Source organism: Schistocerca gregaria, chromosome 3 (assembly GCF_023897955.1).
Source record: "Schistocerca gregaria isolate iqSchGreg1 chromosome 3, iqSchGreg1.2, whole genome shotgun sequence".
In the NCBI taxonomy this organism is placed as follows: Eukaryota; Metazoa; Arthropoda; class Insecta; order Orthoptera; family Acrididae; genus Schistocerca; species Schistocerca gregaria.
The window spans coordinates 863,539,018-863,564,995 of record NC_064922.1 but is presented as its reverse complement, the minus strand read 5'-3'; the positions used below and the strand labels follow the sequence as shown (position 1 = coordinate 863,564,995).

At 38.8% G+C, this 25,978-nt stretch overlaps 1 protein-coding gene across 3 annotated transcripts in view; it reads left to right on the top strand.

The window, feature by feature from the left end:
* The window catches only part of LOC126354879 (broad-complex core protein), a 436,861-nt gene extending 416,914 nt beyond the window's left edge, over positions 1 to 19,947 (top strand). For 2 of the 3 annotated variants that reach the window (XM_050004910.1, XM_050004911.1), the window contains exon 6: positions 19,023 to 19,943. In XM_050004910.1, coding sequence (XP_049860867.1) covers positions 19,023 to 19,312 — 290 coding nt within the window. In that variant the 3' untranslated portion in view covers positions 19,313 to 19,943. Of the gene's footprint in view, positions 1 to 19,022 lie in introns of all 3 variants that reach the window. The other variant, XM_050004913.1, reaches the window with a different exon arrangement.
* Positions 19,948 to 25,978: the final 6,031 nt, after the last annotated feature.

The window sequence follows — 25,978 nt, the reverse complement described above, 5'->3', positions numbered from 1 at the left end:
TTACCACTTTATCATATGAAGTTAAAACAGAAAAGAGAAACTGCTTACCAAGAAGTATGTTTACTGTCTCAAACATTGTTTTTCATCAAAAAATAATCTGATACCTAATGTTTAGCAAAAAATACAGTTTTACTTGCAATATCTTCTATTTTACAATATAAAATTAGCATTTGTTTTTTACACACATGACATTTCTTTAAATATTGTGCCAATAAAGCCACAATTTAAAAATTTAAAGAATCAATTTATATTAAATTTAATTTATATAACATGTACTTTCAAATGACTTTTGTATTCATTAATTTTGTCCATTAGTATACATGAAATTCTGTTTCAAACTTTAAAATTGCTCTCCTGAAGAATCCGATGATGTGGGCAAAGTATTTTCTTTTTCCTGTGCTCTTCAGAGGCGAGTTTCATAAAATTAATTTAAATTCTAAACATGTGAATGATGATTAATGCCATGAAAGTGATATTTTACAAGTAAGAAGTTTTCAAATATGACTGAGAAAGTTGCTGGAGAAGAAACTGAGCAGGCAGATATTTTGTTACCATGTGTTGCTTTTATTGAAAACTAACTATTTTACATTTACAGACAACATGTTTCATTTTTGCACTTTTAGTCGGAGTACACAAAGACAATATTGATAGAAGATGAGACCAAACAAATCATAACAGAAGTTTCTTTTCTGCAGATTCTTTATTTAATGAACAATATTTCAAACAAACTGAGGGTTTTGTTATTGGTAGCCCTTTTTACATCTACAGCTATACCTATACCATGCAAACCACTGTGAAATGCATGGCAGAGGGTACATCCCATTGTACTAATTATTAATATTTCTTCCAGTACTATTCACATATGGAGCACAGGAAGAATGATTGTTTGAATGCCTCTGTGTGTGGTGTAAGTGAGCTACACACAGGGGTTGGAGTATATTCCTAGAGTTGCTATTTAACCCTTTCAGACCTGTCTATTTCTGGACAAAGGAAAGTTTTCATTCATGTGTTCATGTGCTTAGGTGATTTTTTTAATGATTTTAGATGCAAGATTTATATCAAAAAATGTACCTGCTTTCAAAATGTACTTTGTACACTCAGCTTCATTTTATGGACTAAAATACCTAATTACAAAATATTCTGCTGTAATAAAAAGTAAAATTATCTTTGAATTATACAGTGGAATATAGTGAACCAACCACATCTGTGTTTTCTGGTGGTCACAAGCTGCTGTGCACTGCTACCTTGCCTTTTAACATTCACGCAGTGATGTCCAACAGTTGGCAGCACTACCACAATCTGGTTCGACAATTTTAACAGCCCGCCAGAACGCTTCAATGTAGACAAAAGCTGCTACGAGACGCCCCTATAATCTGCAAACACTGCCGTCACCGCCACAGTACTTTGCGAGGGCCAAGGGTGTTGCACCAGCCTATTGGTGCTCACGGTGGCTGTATAAAGCTGATGGCACAGCAGCACAGACTGCAGTCAGGTACCAACAGTGCTCGTGATTGTTTATCAAACCATTGCTGCTCAGGTCACTGATAGGTGCTATATCTTGGTATACAATTTGGTTTTGGTCTTTGGTCTTGGTATTTCACCGTGTAGTCTGTGTTGTCAGTCATCCCTGTTCTGTGTGTCTGCATTGCACTGGTGATTTCCCATTGATGCCATTGGCCTGTCTTGCAATGTGCTCCAGTCACTCCTGATTCCAGTTACTAGACACATGGTGAAATGGTTGAACATATAGAAATGTGTACCTCAAGTTTCGATTGTGAAAAATACCTCTGTTGCAGCTAAAACACATCAAAATTTAATATACACAATTATAGACAGAGAGTCTGGGAGGGTTCAAGCCGGTTGCTGAAACTTTGTTAGTAGACTTTCTCAGAACAGCTTACATCTATCTTCAAGAGTCTGCCACTTCAGTTTCTTCATTATCTCTGTGACACTCTCCCATGGATCAAACAAACCTGTGACCATTTGTGCTGCCCTTCTCTATATGTATTCAATATCCCCAATTAGTCTTATTTGGTATAGGTCCCACACACTTGTGGAATATTCCAGAACTGGTCACAAGAATGATTTATAAGAAATCTTCTTTGTAGACTGATTTCAATTCCCCAGTATTCTGCCAATAAAACAAAGTCTACCACTTGCTTTTCCCACGACTGAGCCTTCGTGATCATTCCATTTCATATCCCTTCAAAGTGTTACACTCACGTGTTTGCATGAGTTGGCTGATTTCAACAGTGACTCATTGATATTATAGTCATAGAATACTACATTTTTTTCATTTTGTGAAGTCTAAAAGTTTACATTTTAGATCATTTAAAGCAAGTTTCCAATTTCTGCAACACTTTGAAAACTTACCAAAATTTGACTCAATATTTATGTGGCTTTTTGGGACAGTAACTCTTTATAGATAACTGCATCACGTGCAAAATTCTGAAGTTACTATTAATATTCTCTGACAGATCATTATTATACATCATGAACAGCAGGGTCCCAACACACTTCCCTGGGACACATCCGAAGTTACTTCTACATCTGATGATGACTCTCTATCCGAGATAACATGCTACGTCCTCCCTACCAAACAGCCCTCAATCCAGTCACAGATTTCACTTGATACCCCATATGATTGCACTTTTAACAATGAGTGTAGGTGTGGTACTGAGTCAAACGCCTGTAAAAAATCAAGAAATGCTGCATCTACTTGACAGCTTTGATCCAAAGCATGTCATATGAGAAAGTGCAAGTTGAGTTTCACACGATTGATGTTTTCAGAATTCTTGCTGATTGCCATGGAGGGGGTCATTCTGTTCAAGATACCTCATTATGTTTGAATTCAGAATAAGTTATAAGAATATACAACAAATTGATGTCAAGGATATTGGATGGTAGTTTTGTGGATCACTTCTACTACCCTTCTTGTAGAAGGGTGTGATCTGTGCTTTTTTCCAGGAACTGGACACAGTTTTTTGATCAAGGGATGTGCGATAGATTGTATTTAGAGGAAGTGCTAACTCAGCAGCAAATTCAGAATAGAATCTGGTAGGGATTCCGTTGGGCCCTGGAGCTTTGTCCTATGTACTAGCTAAGGATCACAGTGTGTTCTGTGAACCAAATCATTCTGACCTACATATATGAACTGTGAGCTGCCCACACCCATCTCAATGCAGTGGTGTATTATAGACTTGTTCATAAGGCTAGAGTTATCTCAGACTCAGAAAGCTTATCAGTAGAGCTTAACCATCTTCACTCTTGTGTGTATACAAAACGGGTACCCTGATAGGCAGATTCTAAATGCATGTCAATCTGCATACCTCAAGACAGATTTCGATTTATTTGGCAGAAGATTCTTGCTTTTTGCTGCTAATGTACCTCATTACCTCTGACTTGAGATGATAGACCTACAGTGTACAGCATGATATCTACGTGCGGCACATCTGTCTTTAACAATGTGATACACCTGGGCGATGTATGACTTCCATCACTGGCAAGGTATTTTATATATCCCTTGTCTCCTTAGACCTAGGTCAGCCATGCATTGTCTTGCAATCTCTTTGAGAACTTGTGATGAAATATTTCAATTACTGAAACTCATTCAGTAATGTCTCATCCACAAATGGCTGCCTTGAGTTGTGGGAAATGTTTCATGTCTTGAAACTGAAGCTGATTTTTCCACATGGTTGATTTTTGTTTGAAAGCATCAGTCTTGTCCACTACATGTGTTACCAAACGAGTCTCCTCATGCATAAAGACATTTAATGAATTCAAATAATTTGTGATGTCAGCAATAAAAGATTTTGTCATGACTCTACTTACCTGAACTCATTTTTAATTCTCTAATGGGTGTTTTCAATTCAGCTAGCATTACCATTGTTCATCAGAACACAAGTACTTTCTCTCGTCTTTGTGGCTGTTTTAATGATGCTTCAATAAATGTTTTTGCAGCTCATAATAGTGCAGTGGTATATTGAGCCCTTTTCTTGGCCTTTAAATAATACAAAAAGAAAGGCAATTCCCATCTGGAGTTAAATGAGTGGCTTGTTCACTTTTCCTTTCTCAGACAAGTGTGTAGGTGCCATAGTACTCCTAATGCAGAACCTAAATCTCATTTAACACAAGTTAGTCAGCAAACTGCTTCACATATGACAAGATGCCTGTCTAACCATAGTGGCATCCAGCTGCAGCTTTCATTCTTCTCTTTCTCCCTGCCACCTCAGCCTCACTCATGGCTGTGCTCAGAGCACCAGGTAGAAGCGCGGCTGGAGTGCTCATTCTCATGGAGCACTGTTTGGCCGAGTCCAGTCTACTGCAACATGTATCTGTGCATGTCATCCTGGCACAGAGTGCATAAACAATGTGTGAAAAGGAAAGTCAGCCAGCCGAGTTATAGAATCTGTACCAAACATTTCACAAGAGCAGTTACTCAGAGACACAAATAAGACACACTCTCCAGCTGAGCAAGAAGAAGATAAAACAGTCTAGAAGAATAAACTGACTGCTCAGTGTCCCTTGTGTATGCTGGGCTCCCCACAGCCGAGATTGCCAGGATAATGGAGGAACCCTAAATAAAAACCACATTCCATTCAATGGTTAAAATCGAGACTGTGCTCGGGTCAGTCAAATACCAACTAGGGCTACAGTCACCTGGCATCTGCATCACCAGTTACAAATGTGGCACACAGTACTTCAGCCAGATGCAGTGATGCATCTTGCAGTGCACTTCAGAATGCGTGAGGAGCTTTCACCTTGGCCAAACTGTGTCTGCAGTAGCAGAGCTTAGCAACAGCAAAGGAAGTATGTTTGTTTTTGAACAGAAAAAGGTGCTGCACCACCCAACAGATTCTTGGAAATGGTCATCAAAGAGGAAGCAGAAACAAGAGTACACGATAATCTTGTCAGCCAGAACGGCGGTTTCCAACTGTGCTTTGCACAGGATCTAAAGCTAGGAAAATAACATCAGGAGTGCTTTGATGTGACAGCAGCAGTGGCAGCAGATAGAACAGGCAGGCAGGACCAGGACTCAGTTCAAAAATGGTTCAAATGGCTCTGAGCGCTATGGGACTTAACATCTATGGTCATCAGTCCCCTAGAACTTAGAACTACTTAAACCTAACTAACTCAAGGACAACACACAACACCCAGCCATCACGAGGCAGAGAAAATCCCTGACCCCGCCGGGAATCGAACACGGGAACCCGGGCGCGGGAAGCGAGAACGCTACTGCACGACCACGAGATGCGGGCAGGACTCAGTACCCTGCCCCCCACCCCCCTCCGCCCTCTGCCCTCTGCCCTTCCAGGGACCCCACCACCACCAGGCACAATGTCTCCTATGGAAGCACACAAATGACCCACCCTTTGCACCCGCAGCAGAGGAGTCAACTGTCTAGTGACTATAAAGTGGTCATCAACTCGACACTTCGCCTGAAGGTGATGAGTAGGAAACTCATCGAAATTTTGTGATGAGATGGTGGATGCCACAACTCAGCTGATAATTTGAAAAGGTTTCTTTAACAATATAAGTTTTATAAGTGCCAGGGCACTTTATATAGCAGATTTCTTAAGTAATTGTTCTGGAGTAAAGGCACCTTCATCACTAATTGTGTCTTTTTACTCTCTTCATGTTGGTGTATTTGCCTGTTATTTATTTTATCTACCACCTATAATTTTATAGTCCCTGAATATGAATATTCTCCATAATCTGCCACATTGTGCTGAGGTCAAAACAGAAGCCATTTTATGCCTCCAGAAGACTGGTCTCCAAAGGCTTTTCCCTGACATCATTGCTCTTGTGGGTGAGTGTTAGCTGCCTTCAACCAGCCACAGCTAACTATCCTAATGAGCTCTCACACCAATATCCAGCTCACTAAAACTCACTGCACCTGTACTGAAAAGGCCCATGCTTAAATATGTCATCTACCATCATGGATACATATACATTAAGGAACATTTCTTAAGCTTTCTTTAAAATCTTCTGTAGTTTTGTCATTAGGCAGCCTCACTGATTTCTTAGAGTGTTTAAATTGTACGTGGAGCAAAGTTACAGAACATGATTGACTCTGCACATGATCTGACAGTTTGTTAGCAACATGATAGTTTTACATCTTGTTAACTTTCACTTGTTGTATGCGTACATTATATATACTGGTATTATCATCTTGAACAGCACAGATAGTGTTATTTATGGCTGATACTAAATTACCAGTGGCTAACAGCACCTCAAGATAACATTTACTGTCAGATTCCCTCCAGAAATGTACCTTAAATTCACAACAAATTAACAATCCTGTCCTTTTGTCCAACAAACAGCACAATAATCTGTCAAAACTTTTCAAGAAAATTTATCTGATACCCAGTGGAGACCTGCATTTCCCAACGTTAACTCACAAAAACATGCTTCTATATCTTGATCTATACAGAGCATTTTTGTATGTATATTCCTTATTTATATAACAATATTACAAGAAGGAAAGATGCTAAGTCACGATAGGCACAACAAAAATACTCTCACAATTAAAGCTTTTGACCATTAGGCCTTCGTCAACAATACACACACACACACACACACACACACACACACACACACAATGCAGTCTCAGGCAACTAAAACCACACTGCAAGCAGCAGCACCAGTGCATGATGGGAGTGGTGACTGGGTGGAGGCTGGGGCAGCGAGGAGGAGGGATAGTATGATGGGGTGGCAGACAATGAAGTGCTGCAGATTAGACGGAAGGCAGGGGACTCCTTTATCCATGTCAGAGGTACTTGAATATGCAGTTAATTTATAACCACTAGTTTCAGTCTTGACCACTAAATGTCTCAACCGTGTGGTGAGGAGACACTTCACTCCATCCATTATTTATATTTGTGATTTGGTGTATGTAATATGTATATGGAGATAGCTAACTACTCACCATAGAGAAGAACACTAGATATGACATAAAGTGCTCAGCTTTCAGAGAGAATCATCCTTTCGAGCTAATGTATGCACTCTCACAAACAAACAAACAACCACACACACACACACACACACACACACACACACACACACACACACACACACACACACACACACACACAAACAAACAAACAAACAAACAAACACTCTGCAAGTTGCTTAACCCTTAAATCACTGACTCTCTCTCTGTTAGTCTAGGGGCAGACTTCTTCTTCCTAAGTTTCATTTGCTTCAAATAGCTTGAAAAACAGTAAAGTAGTCGCTGACAATGAGTCAGAAGTCCTGTATCAAGTAGGTCAAATGTAGGTGCCACTACAAGAACCACATACCCAACTACTGATGATTAAGTTTTAATAAAGTAGTTTATTGTGCCATTAATCTATCACTAAACTGGTGATAAACAGAACACTCCTACCCATGCAGATGCTACCTCTTTCAACTTATCCCAAACTGTGTCTGCCGTCTTCGCACACTGAGTGACTGTGAGGAACATGGCCACTGATTTCATAAAGCCTTAGTCACTGCTCCAGAAAACTGTTGCCCTTCTCCAACACTCAGCACCCTCACCCACAAAAACTGCACACATTGACATCACATGAAGGCCTCATACGATAACCAATTCTTTTAACAACTTTTGATACATAAGTTTGATTGAAATTCTGTTTGCAACATTAGGTGTGTGCTAAAACTCCACACTATAAATGTATATAACAATAAATTTTAGGTACCATAGTTTGCCCTCAAATCAAGCTTATATTCACAGTTTGTGCTTGCAATGGTGAGAATTGTTTATTATCATGGTACCTTTACTATTAATGCTACAATTATGAATGGTACATCAGTTTAATAGGATTTGTCTCTTCTTTCCATTGCTACTATTATTAGAAATCATGTATCTTCAATGAAATTTAAATTATGGGCAAAAATATATAAATTTAATGTAAGCCAGTTGGCTAGTAGCACAAACTCTGCCCGCAATCACTGACTGCATGTGAGTGTGTGTAACATAAATGGTGCGCTTGACCAAACAGAAACCGAAGACATAGATATGACTTGGCATGTTACCATACCTTTGCTTAACTTATCTCTCATTCAATGAATGAGATAAATCAAATGGTACCAAGATTGATTAGGTCCACCAAAAGAGACATGTAAGTATTTCAGCACCTGAAAATGTATACAAATAGAAGTGTAACATTTTGTTTATTGCCAGAGTCACTATGTGTGGTGTGTTCTTGGCATCTTAAAAGTAACATGTAAATTAAACAAGTTCTCATAAAAAAATCATGTAATAAATACAATTAATCTAAACTAGAATGTATCTGTTTGTGAGTGAGAATGTAACATTTTCTATGCAAAAATAACACAGTTTAATAAATGAATACTGTTTTAAATTAAGGACTCAGTGTCTGTGCTCCAACTTGGGTCATAAAACACAGTAAAAAAATTAAGTCAACAAATTTCTTGGTACCCCATGCCCTTTTCATGTCTTTAAATAATCCTTAGTGGTACTTCACAGCTTGTTTGCAATTGACAGCTTATATAAAGTGATCAAAGCACTTCGCACATTTTAAGCACTTGATATCATGAACAAAAAGAACAATGCGATGTGCATGTGGCGGAGTTCATTGATCCAAATAAATTCCTAAATGATAACTGCTTAGGAAAGGATGGTCAGCATCTAAATAGACTGGGGTCTCAAATATTTAGTAGGATGTTCACAGATGTTTGCATGTTAAGTAGAAGCAAGGGAAACTAAAATGGCTTGGTGGAGGTGAAAAACTGGACAAAATCACTAAAACATCCACCCAATCATCACCCAAGAAACATGGAAGAACAAATACAGACTTAAGAATTGGTTTTCTAAACACCCAAGGCTTGAATGACAAGGAACTGGTATTAAATGACTTTTCATCAGAGAATAAATTTGGCTTGTTGTGTTTAAGTGAACATTGGGCCACTGAAGCCAAACTTCCAGCCTGTAAGTTAGAAAATTATAGTCTATTAAGCAGTTATTGTAGAAGAGTTCACAAGAGAGGTGGTGTAATAATCTATGCTGACAGTTCAATCAACTGCTTAATTGATAACTTAGATTTGGATTATTTATGTGATGAACTGAATTTTGATGCCACTATTATAGTAATTGGTAGTATGAAGCTAATAGTAGTATCATTGTACAAGTGTAAAATGATACTACTATTAGCTTCATACTAACCAGTGGTAATATTAGCATATTCTTAGAAAAATTGGACATCCTCTATGTTCACTCACTGAGAACAAATTTACAAACTATAACATTGTAATAGGTGGCAATCTTAACTCTGATTTTGATGTGTTGACTGATAAACATAGTGTTAGTGACCTGAAACACCTATAACGACAGTTCAACCTATAGTATCTAACTATAAACTCACCAGGGAACTAGCATGCTTAGACAACATATTTGTTAATTTTAAATACACCCAAGATCAATGTGATGTAAGAGTGTTCCCGCTTTCAGACCACAAATCAGTGTCCTTAATGTATGCTGATAGGATCAGCTCTGTCACTCCTAGTGGTGCATTGTCCAAATCAAAAATGGTGACCACTAGGCCAATGAATGAAAGAAAAACTGACAAGTTCAGGAAATCTCTTACAGATAGTACTTGGTTTTGCCAGAAAAATGGTAATAATATTTGTGTATCAAATAATGCGACAGCTAAGCTAACATTTGAACATTTCTTCAACTCATTTCTGCAAACATTCAATGACAGTATTCCCATTTGAAGATGTAAAACAGGGAATGTCTGTAGAAAAAGGGGGCTGAAAAAGAAAAAGACCTGGTACACAAAAACACTGTCAGATATGAAGGGTCATGTAATGACTCTGTTAGATATATACAAAATTACTACATCATAAACAGTGTTGTCAAAGAACAACATAAGGTCAAACTCAGCATCTGTTCACAAGAGTTCAATGAGTATTTTATTAAATCTATGGAGGAATTAAGCAATTGCATTAGTAAACCTAATAAAAGTGCAGCTGAACTATTAGAAAGAAGCTATCGTGGAACAGCCTATGATAACATTCTCATTTTCTCTGAGGTTACACCTAATACCATATTAAAAATAGTAAGGAACTTCAAATCATCAGATAGTGTTGATATCTATGACATGTCATGCAACTTACTGAAAAAATAATTGATCCTATCGTGTTTCCATTGACCCACTGCATAAATAAATGTATATCAGGGGGCTACTTTCCAGAGGAGCTGAAACTATCTAGGGTGGTCCCTGTCAACAAAAAGGGTGACAAAGACAACCCTGCAAGCTTCAGACCAATATTAATAGTTCCAATCTCAGCCAAAATAATAGAATATATCATATACCATCAGTTGACAGCCCACTTCGAAAAACTTGGAATATTTATGTTGTGACTCGTTGATCTTTCAAAGTGCCACCGCGCAGTTACGCGCGTCCTCTACATGTGGCGCTGTCTGCCAGCCATGCAGCAGCAGCGCCACCTAAGTGGCCAGCCAGCCAGCAGCCACTAAACTCAGACTCAGTTATGATTTGACTGTTAAAGTGACACACGTCTTACTCTGTTTACTTGATCTGTGACTTTCATGTATTGCGTCGTCCTTGAAATATATTTGTTCAACTTGAAGTTATAACAATTTAATGAATCGCAGTGTGGATTTAGAAAAAAATTATCAACAGCTGATGCAATAGACTCTGTAATTAAATATATACTTGGAGTGTTTGAGGAGAAGGGCTATGCTCAGGCCACTTTTTGTGACCTGAGTAAAGCATTTGACTGTGTAGGACACGACACATTGCTAAAGAAACTCCATTTTTATCGCATCAGGGATAACAGCCTTAAACTATTAACATCATATCTCCAAGACTGTAGCCAAATTGTGTGTATTGGCTCAGCAAAGTCTACTAAGAAACATACTAAGATTGGAGTTCCGCAGGGCTCTGTCTTCGGACCATTTTTGTTTCTGGTTATGATTAATGACTTACCCTCCTTTATAAGTTCCAGTACGGTCCTATTTGCAGATGACACAACCCTCTTAAACTACAACAATGATCTGAATAAGCTAAAAGATTCTGTTGACAATACACTTGCCCAAGCATCATATTGACTTAAGTCAAATGGTTTTCTCATGAATGAGAACAAAACACAAAAAATGTCATTTAGCCTAAAGGATAAAAGCCCTATTAATGATCCCACCTATGTAAAGTTCTTGGGAATATACTTATATGACAGATTGTCCTGGAAACAACATATAAAATATATTAGTGTGAAACTGTCTACAGTAATTTATTTATTAAGATGTCTTACGAAATATGTACTAGCAGCCTATGTCAAGACTTCTTACTTTGTATTCTTCCAAAGTATTATGTCATATGGACTTATTCTCTGGGGAAACTCGAGCCATATCCAAAATATATTACTCTGCAGAAGAAAGCAATCAGACTAATTACATGTTCCCAACACAAAGCACATTGTAAGCCCTTGTTTGCTGAGAGCAGAATAATGACTGTTATAAATTTATACATATACCAAGTGTTACTCTACAAAATAAAGAACCTACATGAAGTGAAATGTAGAAATAATGTCCATGGTCACAACACAATGAAAAACAAGTCCATATATACATCATACCATAGACTAGCAAAGACAGTCAATAGCTATGAGATTGTGGGCCACAAACTATTTAATAAGCTTCCACAGATAGTACAAGGCCTACCAGAGTGTGAATTTAAGAAAATATGTGGCTTGTTGCCAACACCTTTTATGAGTTAAAAGAGTTCTTTGACTGTGACACTTAATTGTAAATCAAAAATGCTTTATCATTCGGCTTACTAATGTAATGACTGTGCTGCACGAAAACCTTGTCTGTTGTACAAAAATTTGTCTATTGCTGTAACAGCCTGATGACAGTAAAATTATCTTATCTTATTTCACTGTGACAGGCATTCATGCAAATCTTATTGTGACAGCGACAGTTTCAGATTAAAGAACATTGACCACAACACTGCAACATAAGAAACATTGTTTCATTGTGAACAATGTCTTTGAAATGCAAACAAATGAGTGGGACAACACATCAGCTGTCTTATAAAATATGTATCTAACTAAGACACAATAAAACACCAAATTAAATTCAAAACCACCTCCATGCACCAAAATTAATTTGGAGGATTAATTATGTCAAATTTGCACACACTGAATGAACATACAAAAATTAAATACACCCCCTAGAAATTTTAATCTCTGTCTATATACAAACAACATAAACATCCACCACACAGACATATCATAGGCTGCTGCTCCTTACTGATTACACAACCTCAGTTCTGTTATATTCTTCAGTCAGACCCTTGGTGTCATTCCACCTTTCCCTTAATTCTGTCAGTTACATCTATTTTGGTAAGACTGTTGTCTATACATAGACTTGTCATCACTTTATCCCCAGCAAGTGATCCTTTAAATCTCATACATTTTCTGGTTGTTCCAGCATTCAGTTCAATGAAGCGTTGGTTAAAACAGACATTTGGCCAAGAAATATATGTTGTTGTTGTTGTTGTTGTTGTTGTGGTCTTCAGTCCTGAAACTGGTTTGATGCAGCTCTCCATGCTACTCTATCCTGTGCAAGCTTCTTCATCTCCCAGTACCTACTGCAACCTACATCCTTCTGAATCTGCTTAGTGTAGTCATCTCTTGGTCTCCCTCTACGATTTTTACCCTCCACACTGCCCTCCAATACTAAATTGGTGATCCCTTGATGCCTCAGAACATGTCCTACCAACCAATCCCTTCTTCTGGTCAAGTTGTGCCACAAACTTCTCTTCTCCCCAATCCGATTCAATACTTCCTCATTAGTTATGTGATCTACCCACCTAATCTTCAGCATTCTTCTGTAGCACCACATTTCGAAAGCTACTATTCTCTTCTTGTCCAAACTATTTATCATCCATGATTCACTTCCATACATGGCTACACTCCATACAAATACTTTCAGAAATGACTTCCTGACACTTAAATCTATACTCGATGTTAACATACTTCTCTTCTTCAGAAACGCTTTCCTTGCCATTGCCAGTCTACATTTTATATCCTCTCTACTTCGACCATCATCAGTTATTTTGCTCCCCAAATAGCAAAACTCCTTTACTACTTTCAGTGTCTCATTTCCTAATCTAATTTCCTCAGCATCACCCGACTTAATTCGACTACATTCCATTATCCTCGTTTTTATTTTGTTGATGTTCATCTTATATACTCCTCTCAAGACACTGTCCATTCCATTCAACTGCTCTTCCAAGTCCTTTGCTGTCTCTGACAGAATTACGATGTCATCGGCGAACCTCAAACTTTTTATTTCTTCTCCATGGACTTTAATACCTACTCCGAATTTTTCTTTTGTTTCCTTTACTGCTTGCTCAATATACAGATTGAATAACATCGGGGATAGACTACAGCCCTGTCTCACTCCCTTCCCAACCACTGCTTCCCTTTCATGTCCCTCGACTCTTATAACTGCCATTTGGTTTCTGTACAAATTGTAAATAGCCTTTCGCTCCCTGTATTTTAGCCCTGCCACCTTCAGAATTTGAAAGAGAGTATTCCAGTCAACATTGTCAAAAGCTTTCTCTAAGTCTACAAATGCTAGAAACGTAGGTTTGCCCTTCCTTAATCTAGCTTCTAAGATAAGTCGTAGGGTCAGTATTGCCTCACGTGTTCCAACATTTCTACGGAATCCAAACTGATCTTCCCCGAGGTCGGCTTCTACTAGTTTTTCCATTCGTCTGTAAAGAACTCGCATTAGTATTTTGCAGCTGTGACTTATTAAACTGATAGTTTGGTAATTTTCACGTCTGTCAACACCTGCTTTCTTTGGGATTGGAATTATTATATTCTTCTTGAAGTCTGAGGGTATTTCGCCTGTCTCATACATCTTGCTCACCAGATGGTAGAGTTTTGTCAGGACTGGCTCTCCCAAGGCCGTCAGTAGTTCCAATGGAATGTTGTCTACTCCAGGGGCCTTGTTTCAACTCAGGTCTTTCAGTGCTCTATCAAACTCTTCACGCAGTATCGTATCTCCCATTTCATCTTCATCTACATCCTCTTCCATTTCCATAATATTGTCCTTAAGTACATTGCCCTTGTATAGACCCTCTATATACTTCTTCCACCTTTCTGCTTTCCCTTCTTTGGTTAGAACTGGGTTTCCATCTGAGCTCTTAAAATTCATACAAGTGGTCCTCTTTTCTCCAAAGGTCTCTTTAATTTTCCTGTAGGCAGTATCTATCTTACCCCTAGTGAGATAAGCCTCTACATCCTTTCATTTGTCCTCTAGCCATCCCTGCTTAGCCATTTTGCACTTCCTTTCGATGTCATTTTTGAGAAGTTTGTATTCCTTTTTGCCTGCTTCATTTACTGCATTTTTATATTTTCTCCTTTCATCAATTAAATTCAATATTTCTTCTGTTACCCAAGGATTTCTACTAGCCCTCGTCTTTTTATCTACTTGATCCTCTGCTGCCTTCACTACTTCATCCCTCAAAGCTACCCATTCTTCTTCTACTGTATTTCTTTCCCCCATTCCTGTCAATTGCTCCCTTATGCTCTCCTTGAAACTCTGTACAACCTCTGGTTCTTTTAGATTATCCAGGTCCCATCTCCTTAAATTCCCACCTTTTTGCAGTTTCTTCAGTTTTAATCTACAGGTCATAACCAACAGATTGTGGTCAGAGTCCACATCTGCCCCTGGAAATGTCTTACAATTTAAAACCTGGTTCCTAAATTTCTGTCTTATCATTATATAATCTGTCTGATACCTTTTAGTATCTCCAGTGTTCTTCCACGTATTCAACCTTCTTTCATGATTCTTGTACCAAGTGTTAGCTATGATTAAGTTATGCTGTGCACAAAATTCTACCAGGCGGCTTCCTCTTTCATTACTTAGCCCCAATCCATATTCACCTACTATGTTTCCTTCTCTCCCTTTTCCTGCTCTCGAATTCCAGTCACTCATGACTATTAAATTTTCGTCTCCCTTCACTACCTGAATAATTTCTTTTATCTCGTCATACATTTCTTCAATTTCTTCATCATCTGCAGAACTAGTTGGCATATAAATTTGTACTACTGTAGTAGGTGTGGGCTTCGTATCTATATCTGCTTTAATTTTCACACTGGACACAGAATATGTTACAGTGTCCTCATTCTTGTGTTGTGATCTTCAATTCAGAGACTGGTTTGATGCAGCTCTCCATGCGACTCAATCCTGTGCAAGCCTCTTCATCTCTGAGTAACTACTCCAACCTACATCCTTCTGAATCTGCTTACTGCATTCATCTCTTGGTCTCTCTCTATGATTTTTACGCCTACACCTTCCCTCCAACACTAAACTGGTTATTCCTTGATGTCGCAGAATGTGTCCTACCAACAAGTCCTTTCTTCTAGTCAGGCTGTATCACAAAGCAGTACTGCTCTGAATACATTCAGTATTCATATGTTTGTGTTCAAAGTCCTGTGTCATATATCTACATTTATGGCATGCACTACACATTTAAGTAGTGACTAATGCAATATGGTGGCTTAAACCATTTTAACCCTCATCTGTGGAAATGGTCTAAGACCGAAACCAGTAGATATTTTGGTGAAAAATAAAAACAGTTGATGGTTCAAATATGCATTTTGTGTGTTACTTAATGGTTGTGAACAGTCACATTCCAAAAATAATCATAGTTTTTATTTTTTCTCCCAGAACTTGAATTCCTATTCGAAAATTTTCTTTTGTTTCCTTTACTGCTTACTCAGTATACAGACTGAATAATGTAGGAGATGGGCTACAACCCTGTCTCACTCCCTTCTCAACCACTGCTTCCCTTTCTTGCTCCTAACTCTTGCAACTACCATCTGCTTTCTGTACAAGTCATAAGTAGCCTTTCACTCCCTGTATTTTACCCCTGCTACCCTCAGTATTTCAAAGATAGTATTCCAGTCAGTGTTGTCAAAGGCTTCCTTTAAGTCTACAAATGCTATAAATGTAAGTTTTCCTTTTTTTAAACTAGCTTCTAAGAGAAGTCGTAGGGTCAGTATTTGCCTTGCATGTTCCTACATTTCTCCGGAATCCAAACTGGTCTCCACTGAAGTCATATTCTACCAGTTTTTCCATTCTATGTATTAATATTTTGCAGCCATGTCTTATTAAACTTATAGTTCAATAATATTCACACCTGTCAGCACCTGCTTTCTTCTTCTTGAAGTCTGAGGGCATTTCTCCTGTCCCATACATCTTGCTCACCAGATGGAAGAGTTGTGTCATAGCTGGCTCTCTCAAGGCTATCAGTAGCTGTGATGGAATATAACCTGCTGATAACACGCTAGGCAGTGATCAGAATTAAAGTGTGAATCACCATTGGCAGCAGCCGGAAAACTTAATTTTCTCCCCACTGTGGTCCATGAAAGTAGGAGGACATGATTTAATTATGAATACAGGACCAAGGAAGGTTATGAAAATTGTAGTTTTAGTAATAGTGATTTAAGAGAAGCTGGAGTGTTTCACAGGGGGCTGTCCCTGGAAACAATGAGTTGTGGAGAGGCTCTAGGCAAAGGCTTATTGTGCACCAGACTTTCTATTCAGCTGCAACAGGCTCCATTTCCTAGCCACATAAATTACTTATGGAAAAGTCACAGCTTGTTCCTTACAAACATTAATATAACCTCTGCTATCTGCTGCCAAACACGGTATTACAATCTGATTGTTTAATGATAGTGCCGCCAAACTGATACAATCTTCTTCACAAGCTTCTTGATCAAACAAATAACTTAAATGTAACTTTTGCAGCTCTGCTTCACAAAATTTGTGTAAGTTACTCTGCTCTGATTACTATCATAGCTTAGTTCATCGAGGAAACCATTCTACAGTTTCATTTGCTTCCTAAGGCCCCAATACTTGCTGAGCAGAAGTGGCTCAAATGTAGCTTAATCATAATATGTGCACACATTCTGATTCATTCATGTTTGTGCACTTCCATCTAACTGCCATTTAATGAACATACTTTCACCTTGTCACTCATTCCTTCTACAAAGCAAACTTTGTATGAGGCTAAGGAACCATATAGTATTTATTTTCTCCATTAAAATATTTAATCTTAGGGCTTGTCATAAACTGAGTAGCCGCTGTGCCCCCTTGATCCATAGCTACATTACTCAGTGTCGCTCTAAGGGATGCATTTCCTTTTGCCTTGACCTCAACTTCCTTCTGCAGTCCCCGTCTCACATTATCTATGGTCTCACACACTGTTCTCATCACAAATTCAGTATCTTTAGCCTGTTCTATTCATCCTGTCTGCACAGCATCTGTCCTATGCCCCCAGAACCTTCTCCACCATGTTAATCTGATCTGCCAACTTCTTCCCCACCTCCTCTACTTTGTCAATGATCCCTTTAAAAGCCTTTGATCATCCAGTTTTCAGTTATAATAATATTTCTGATCCCTAATTTTGGCTCTTGATTTTATCTGATCCTCCCATCCTTCCCATTATAAACTACATCTGTGCAAGAAAATTCCCAGCTACTTCAAATTCACTAATGTCTCCCTCAGATTCACTATGGCTCCCCATATCACTCCCTAACCATTCAGACCCACTCTCACTTGGTGAGTGCATAATTCCATCAGCCATGGCTAAAAACTGCAGCAACAAGGCAAATGTAAATGCTGCTTTCACTGTCTATGGCTGCCATGCTGCTACAGGCTTTTGAGGGTTGCTAGTGTGGTGTGATCGGTATGGTAGCATACTGGAAAATCCCAGGATCCTCATGGCTAGGATTCTGTGTGTTGTTGATAACTGCTCGGTGTGTGGCTGTTACGGCATGTAGGGTGCTATAGTAACAGACTCATGTTTTGTGTAACTGAATGAATTTGCGGTGCAACTCTGTCTTCTTCTTGTTACCTCATCAACCTTGCTTTTGGGTCCGGATGTGTGACAAACTAAATCCTGGACAAGAGACCCCAATTGTAAGCTGCTTAATCTTGTAAATCTCTCTCTCTCTCTCTCTCTCTCTCTCTCTGTTAGTCCAGTGGCAGACATTTTCTTTCTTAAGTTCATTCACTTCAAATTTAATAAAAAACAGTAAAATAGTTACTGACAACTAGTCATGACTCTAATATCTGCTATGTTGAATGTAGGTGCCACTGCAAAATCACATACCCAACTACCAATGATTAAGTTTTAATAAAAGTAGTGGATTGTTTCATTAATCTTTCATTAAATGTTGACTGATGATTAAGACAAGTTATTATGATTTTGAGTCCCCAATATAGTGGATAGTTTCTCACTATACAAATTAAGTAAATTAATAAATTCAGTTCCTATCATATAACATTTCCGGATCATACCTGTATACCATTGGATTCGTAATCAAATTCTCTTTTGTCTGACACCTCATGCTCCCCTGTACTGAGCACAGTTCGTGCTTCTCATATGCAGATAAATACAATACAATTTGAAAAACTTAGTAGCTGCCAGACACTGAAGTCAAATATGGCCTGTAAAAATACTTGTGGAGTCAGGCTATCTCTGCTGTAAGTGCCCACTGGCACTTGGTCTCAGCCCAGGCAGCAGTCGGCTAGTGGCATGAACTCTGCCCACACTCAGTGGGTGCGCACACGACTTAAATGCTCCACTCATCTGAACAGAATCCAGATATGCAGATACGACACACACACACACACACACACACACACACACACACACACACACACACACACACACACACAAATACTTTTACACCTAGTATTCCACATCACGAATTCATTTATGTATTTTAGGATAAGTGCACATTGTAATTCACATATGAGCAAAATTTAAAAAACATCAGGTAGACATATTATGTCATACTTAAAAAATTGCAAGGCTACAGGCGTTAACTGATAACCATATCATCAAAAACCACTTAACTGAAGGATATTTAGATTTATAATTAAAGTCACAGTGTAATAGTACTTTGCTCTCAGTAATTTTTTATCCCAACCTGTCGTTTCCGAATAGGTGCCACCGACACGCTGGGACTGGGCGACGGCACTCGCAGCCCGAAGGTGACCTGCTTGCAGTGCGGGAAGGCCCTCAGCACAAAAGCAAGCCTGCGCAGGCACATAAGTGACAAGCACAGCCTGTCAGATCAGGACTTTCGCTGCGTGCTCTGTTCTCGCAGCTACAGCACGCAGAACAGCCTCAACAAACACCGCTACACGTACCACCGAGAGAGCAGGGTAGCCGTCCTCCCTCCAGCTTCTGACTATGGCTCTTGTACCTGGATATCTGGTCTCAAGTTCTCCTGAAGGAAAATGTGCGTGCTGTATGTGTATTTTTCTTACAAGACAGTACAGTGAGATGATTGTGTTTACAGAACTCATTATGTGTCGGTATTCAAATTACAAACTGTGTTACCTACCTCATGAAAATAAATGTTCATTTTTGTTTTTAGAGCATAAACTACTCAGAAGTTTGTGTTAAGTACTTTTAGGGATATTGCAACAGTTTCAAAAAATTGTAAATTATATTAATCACAACGAGGGAAACTTTTTCATCTGAGTGTACTACCAGTTAATGTTTTCTTGTGACTACTTGCTGTATTTATGAGTCAAAAGGAATTTGTACCAGGCATTTACAATCTGTGCATGTGCCTACCTTTCTGATCAAAATAAAAACTGGAGAAGAGACATCAAAGTGAAATAAGCAATGGCCTGCAAAGTAGCATCCGCAGTACTAAATCTTAACTGAATTTCTTGAGGACACTGTAACTGTGATGCAAACATCTCCTATGCAAAAGCACAATAATGGATAAATGTGCTATCTCCAAAGAGCCACATCCAATGAAGAAACTGATTACATTGTAATTTTGTGTCTTTGTTTCTGTGGTTGTATTGTGTTAGTTTATATGTTACTTGAAGTAAAAAAATAAACCTAATACATTATCTGTGTTTCTTCTTTTCTTAAATTTTGTGAATTTCTTCATATCATTTGTATGCCTGTTGACAGAGGAAAAATAACATATTGGAATGGAGACAGAAGTGTGAAAATTTCACTAACAGGCATCGACACATGTCAATAAAATCTGCTTATCCATGGAGAAAAAGAATTAATCATTTAAATTCTGTTTCTGGTAATGTAGTCTTACTTTATTTGACTTAGAAAGACATCTGTTCCTGAATATGAATAAGAAAGTGGAGATAAACAAGTAACAAAATAACTATAGATCCATCTCCCTCCTTCTCATTTTCACAATAATTTTTGAGAAGATAACATAGAACAGAACACTGAACCACCTTTCTGATAATAAACTTTTAACAACTGCTCAGTTTAGCTTCCTTAACAGCTTTTCTGGCTGCATCTGGTGTGGCTGTTTTTGGTCCTTACAGCAGTAGACGTGGCAAGTAACATACAGGGACAACACTCGCCGTCAAGATGGAATGGCGATCGCAGTAACTTTGCAAGAGGAAGTATGTGCACGGACATTATGTGCACGTTTTGTGAATTACCCCAGCTGGTGTTGGGGTAGTACTTCAGCCCAGGAATAAAATGAACAATCACTTTAACAACTCTGATTTTTAATTACAATCTTGTAGTAATATCCTCAGTTTTATTATGAAGGTGAAAGTATCTGTAATGGAAAGATTCTTGTACTGAGTTGGGAGAATGCATTGGAATATACAGGGTGTTTCAAAAATGACCGGTATATTTGAAACGGCAATAAAAACTAAACGACCAGCGATAGAAATACACCATTTGTTGCAATATGCTAGGGACAACAGTACATTTTCAGGCGGACAAACTTTCGAAATTACAGTAGTAACAATTTTCAACAACAGATGGCGCTGCAAGTGATGTGAAAGATATAGAAGACAATGCAGTCTGTGGGTGTGTCGTCTTTCTGCTGTAGGCGTGTGCTGTTCACAACGTGCAAGTGTGCTGTGGACAACATGGTTTATTCCTTAGAACAGAGGATTTTTCTGGTGTTGGAATTCCACCGTCTAGAACACAGTGTTGTTGCAACAAGACGAAGTTTTCAACGGAGGTTTAATGTAACCAAAGGACCGAAAAGCGATACAATAAAGGATCTGTTTGAAAAATTTCAATGGACTGGGAACATGACGGATGAACGTGCTGGATAGGTAGGGCGACCACGTACGGCAACCACAGAGGGCAACACGCAGCTAGTGCAGCAGGTGATCCAACAGCGGCCTCGGGTTTCCGTTCGCCTTGTTGCAGCTGCGGTCCAAATGACGCCAACGTCCACGTATTGTCTCATGCGCCAGAGTTTACACCTCTATCCATACAAAATTCAAACGCGGCAACCCCTCAGTGCCGCTACCATTGCTGCACAAGAGACATTTGCTAACGATATAGTGCACAGGATTGATGACGGCGATATGCATGTGGGCAGCATTTGGTTTACTGACGAAGCTTATTTTTACCTGGACGGCTTCATCAATAAACAGAACTGGCGCATATGGGGAACCGTAAAGCTCCATGTTGCAGTTCCATCGTCCCTGCATCCTCAAAAAGGAATCATTGGCCCATTTTTCAGATCCGAAACGATTACTGCATCACGCTATCTGGACATTCTTCGTAAATTTGTGGTGGTACAAACTGCCTTAGACGACACTGCGAACACCTCGTGGTTTATGCAAGATGGTGCCTGGCCACATTGCATGGCCGATGTCTTTAATTTCCTGAATGAATATTTCGATGATCATGTGATGGCTTTGGGCTATCCAAAACATACAGGAGGCGGCGTGGATTGGCCTCCCTATTCGCCAGACGTGAACCCCGTGACTTCTTTCTGTGGGGACACTTGAAAGACCAGGTGTACCGCCAGAATCCAGAAACAATTGAACAGCTGAAGCAGTACATCTCATCTGCATGTGAAGCCATTCCGCCAGACACATTGTCAAAGGTTTCGGGTAATTTCATTCAGAGACTATGCCATATTATTGCTACGCATGGTGGATATGTGGAAAATATCATACTATAGAATTTCCCAGACCACAGCGTCATCTGTTGTTGACAATTGTAACTACTGTAATTTCGAAAGTTTGTCTGCCTGAAAATGTACTGTTGTCCCAAGCATATTGCAACAAATGGTGTATTTCTATCGCTGCTCGTTTAGTTTGTATTGCCGTTTCAAATATACCGGTCATTTTTGAAACACCCTGTATGAGAACACTCTCTTCACATCACTGAAGTTCTAAAAATTCAGAAGAAGGTGATATGGGCAATGAGCAGTTCTGGTAGATCAGAGCATTGCCGGCCACTGTTATTAACAGTTATTAATCTAAAGATTATATACAAAAAACAATATTATATACATATTGTATATACATATTGTATATATTATATACAAAAAACAATATAGCAGATTTTGAAATGAGGGAAAACATAGACCATGATAATACCAGAGGCAAAACAAAATTAGACATACCTAGGCCCAGGCTGACAAGAATAGGGAATTCACATCTAATCAATAATCTAAAAATATTTAATAAACTTCCATTTTCTTCGCGGTCGGCTCACATAAGTACCTTTAAGGAGCAAGCTACTAAACTGGTGACTAATAAATCCTTTTTTACAATGTAACAGAATTTATAAATATAAAATCAATTGACATTAATTGCTAAGGATTTCATTATGTGATGTCACTGAATGTATTTATCTTATGTTATGGTGTATGTCATCATCTATGGGCACTATTTGCAATGCTAATTTAGCTTTAAGGTACTATTCAAGGAAAATGTTATATGATATCCATGTAAATTGCCTATTCCACCTCAGGTGGCCAATGGTGAAAAAGAATCTGAATCTGAACTCTGGCCCACTAGTTGGGGATAACTTCTGAGCAGGTGGTAAACACCTGTGCTGGCCATTGACAAGAAATAAGAGTTTCACTTTACCTTTCACATGATGTGTAGTACAATGAGTGTCAAACTTGTTCCAGTCCTCTTGTTCTTCACTCAGAGTTCAGGTTGCATGGAGGTAGTGCCGTGGATGTGGTTCACTGTCGTGGCAAGTTGATGCAGCAGCAGTTTGTGAATTAATGAGATGCTGGTCTGCCTTCATCAACTGTGATGTTTTGTGGTTATGAAACTGAATAAACTGCATAAGATCAAAGTTCGCAGCAACCAGATGCGTTGGTATGTATGTTGTAGGAGGTGGCTTAGAGGCCATTTTAATGAGTGGAATTCCACAACAAATTAATTGTAAGCAATGAAAATACACAAGTAACAGAAGTGTTGCAGGCAGTCTGCAAGAAACAAGGCAATTAGTAGCAAGTTCCTCTGAAAGAAAAGACAAGTAGTAGTGACATGCTGTGATGGAGTGGTGAAGAGTGAAGGCAGCGTGGGTTCTGTATCTGCAGCACCAGCTGTTGTGTTGCATGCTGTGGGAGTCAGCACAAGCACAAAAAAAAGGAAGGAGAGAAGTTGTGATGGTTGTTGGTAGAAATCCAAAATGATCTGTACATAACACTTGCAGATCAATAGAACACTTTATTTCTAAAACAGAAAGAAACCTAACTTCATGTTATGAAGTGGCTTAATGTGCCTTGTGTGCCTCCCACATGCATTTACTTTTGCACACTATTACTACTCACAGAATGCGAGCTAAGTATTGTCTTCCTATTACTCAGTCCTGTTGCTCTCAAAGTTTGCAACCAACTCCTCCGACCAGGGATGGGCGGTTGCATAAGTATGCGTTGACAGGGGGCACTGAACTCTATCTTCCTGGAGATGTGACACTGCCCACTTTTTCAATTGGTGTGTGGATTAGCACCTTCTTGATGCCATTTTTGCTGTGGTGTGCTGGTCAGTGTGCAATCAATGCTTTAGGACTGTGCACTGTTCACCCTTAAAACCATCAGTTTTCCTTGCCACTTTAAATTTTAAATCATCCCATTCTTCAGGAATTAATATTTTATGTAACTTACCATAAGATACCCAGCCTTTAATATCATACTCATCTTCCTCTTTTCCCATCCAATTACTACAAATATTATTATTCACTACCATCTGACTATCTTCCACAGAAACCTTTGTCTCAGCTTCTTCCTCAGGACAAAACTCAAAATTTCATTACTGCAATCAACCTCAGCTTCACTGATTAATTCCTCATTACCACACACAACATTATCAGGTGCACCCACTGGTACAGTCACAGCATTTTCATACATATCATTACCTACTGCTTCACCACGTGCACCCACTGGTATAGGTGCAATATCAATATTGACACGAACAGCACATATTTCACTTGAGCAGGCTCACATACATTAATATCTGAAGAACTTTTCTCGTCACTCATCTCCATGTCCACACACATAACCTGATTACAAATAATTTCATTGTTATATGCTTTGCCCCTAATTCCACAGCAGCATGTTTTTACCTCTGGCAGAACAATTGCCTCGGTTTCAAAATTCTCTGTATCTTCATTGAAGCTAAACCCAATCTGTTTTCTCCATTATCTCCCAGTTCAGCCATTTTATTCCTGGCAAACATTTTCCCAGAATAATAGCTAGACTCGTCATTGTTATGCTTATTCATACTGAAAGTATTATTAATATTGTTCCTGCTGTTCCAACTACTGCAGTTACTGAAGCATTCCCACATATTTCCATTACCTATTATTGCATCCATGCTGCATGTAGCAATCTCTCTTCTTTGTTTCTCATTACAGTTCTCAGCCCTATTGCAACCTTGTCTGGTTCTACTCTTTGCACATCCATTAGCCTCCATTTGGACGCCAAGTGAGGCTCCCATTAGTTTTCCAACGGTCTGCCCTGAAACCCTGCATGTGTGCACTCTCATGTCTTAGCCCTTGCCTTTATTCCCATCTCCTCTATTCAAAATTCTCCCTTCTTTCGTTATAATTCCCATTATCTCCCTGCTGTCTATCTCTCCAATCCCAACTGTGATTATTATGTCGACTCCTATCATTGTTTCCACCCCCCTTCCTGACTGCCATTGAAATTATTATTGTAATTACCTCTGTCATGATTTCTGTAACCATCCCTTTGCTCAAAAAAATTTTGATCTGTGACACTGAGCACTACCCAAGTTTTCTACGGAACTGAGAAACTCTTCCAGAGAATCAGTAGGGGAAGTCCCTCTTTAATGTAGAGGCCTATGCAAATGTATTAATTTATTTAATTCTCTTGTACAAAATTCCCTCATGATCTCTTTACCACTCTTACATCCTGGCCCATTCAGAAACTCATTTTCTAATCTTACTTGTTTAGTTTGCCCCCAGTATTTATTTAAGAATAACATTACAAAAGTCTTCAAATCAACAAATTGCTCTGCGTGCTGATTACTTCCCCTTCTAATTGCCTCTTTACAAATTTAGTTTTAGCCATATCACTCATGCCAGCAACCAAATTATCTTTACATGCAGCCAGGAAGTCCACTGCATGGTACTTACCATCTCCACTGAATGGATTTGCACACAATTCTTGCCCCATGGGATGCCCCATCCACAACTGCTGTATTACTCACTGATTCCTTCAGTTCACTTCTCTGCTTCTCAATTTTGCTAACTTCCCCTTCCACCTTTTCACCTATACTTTTTGTAACAATCAGCATTAACTACATTTGTTAGTTTAAATTCTGCATTTGTTTGTATTTCATAATTTATAGACTTATTTTCTTGTGCCTCAATTTGTTTCATAATATGATCTTGCACAGTTTACATTTTGCCTATCAATCACTTTTCCACCATATCAATTCTGAGATTAACTCCCTTGACTGGTTTAATTGTATTTTCAACTTTATTTGTAATCTCAGTGAATTTACTGTCTAGCTGATCAAATTTTCCACTCCTTGAGTTTATCACCAAGCTCTGATTCCATTTCCTCCAATTTTGAATCTACATTCCATTTCAGTTTTTATACTCCCAGTTTTGCCCTCCATTTTTGAATGTATATCTCCAGATATCTCAGATTTTATGCTGCC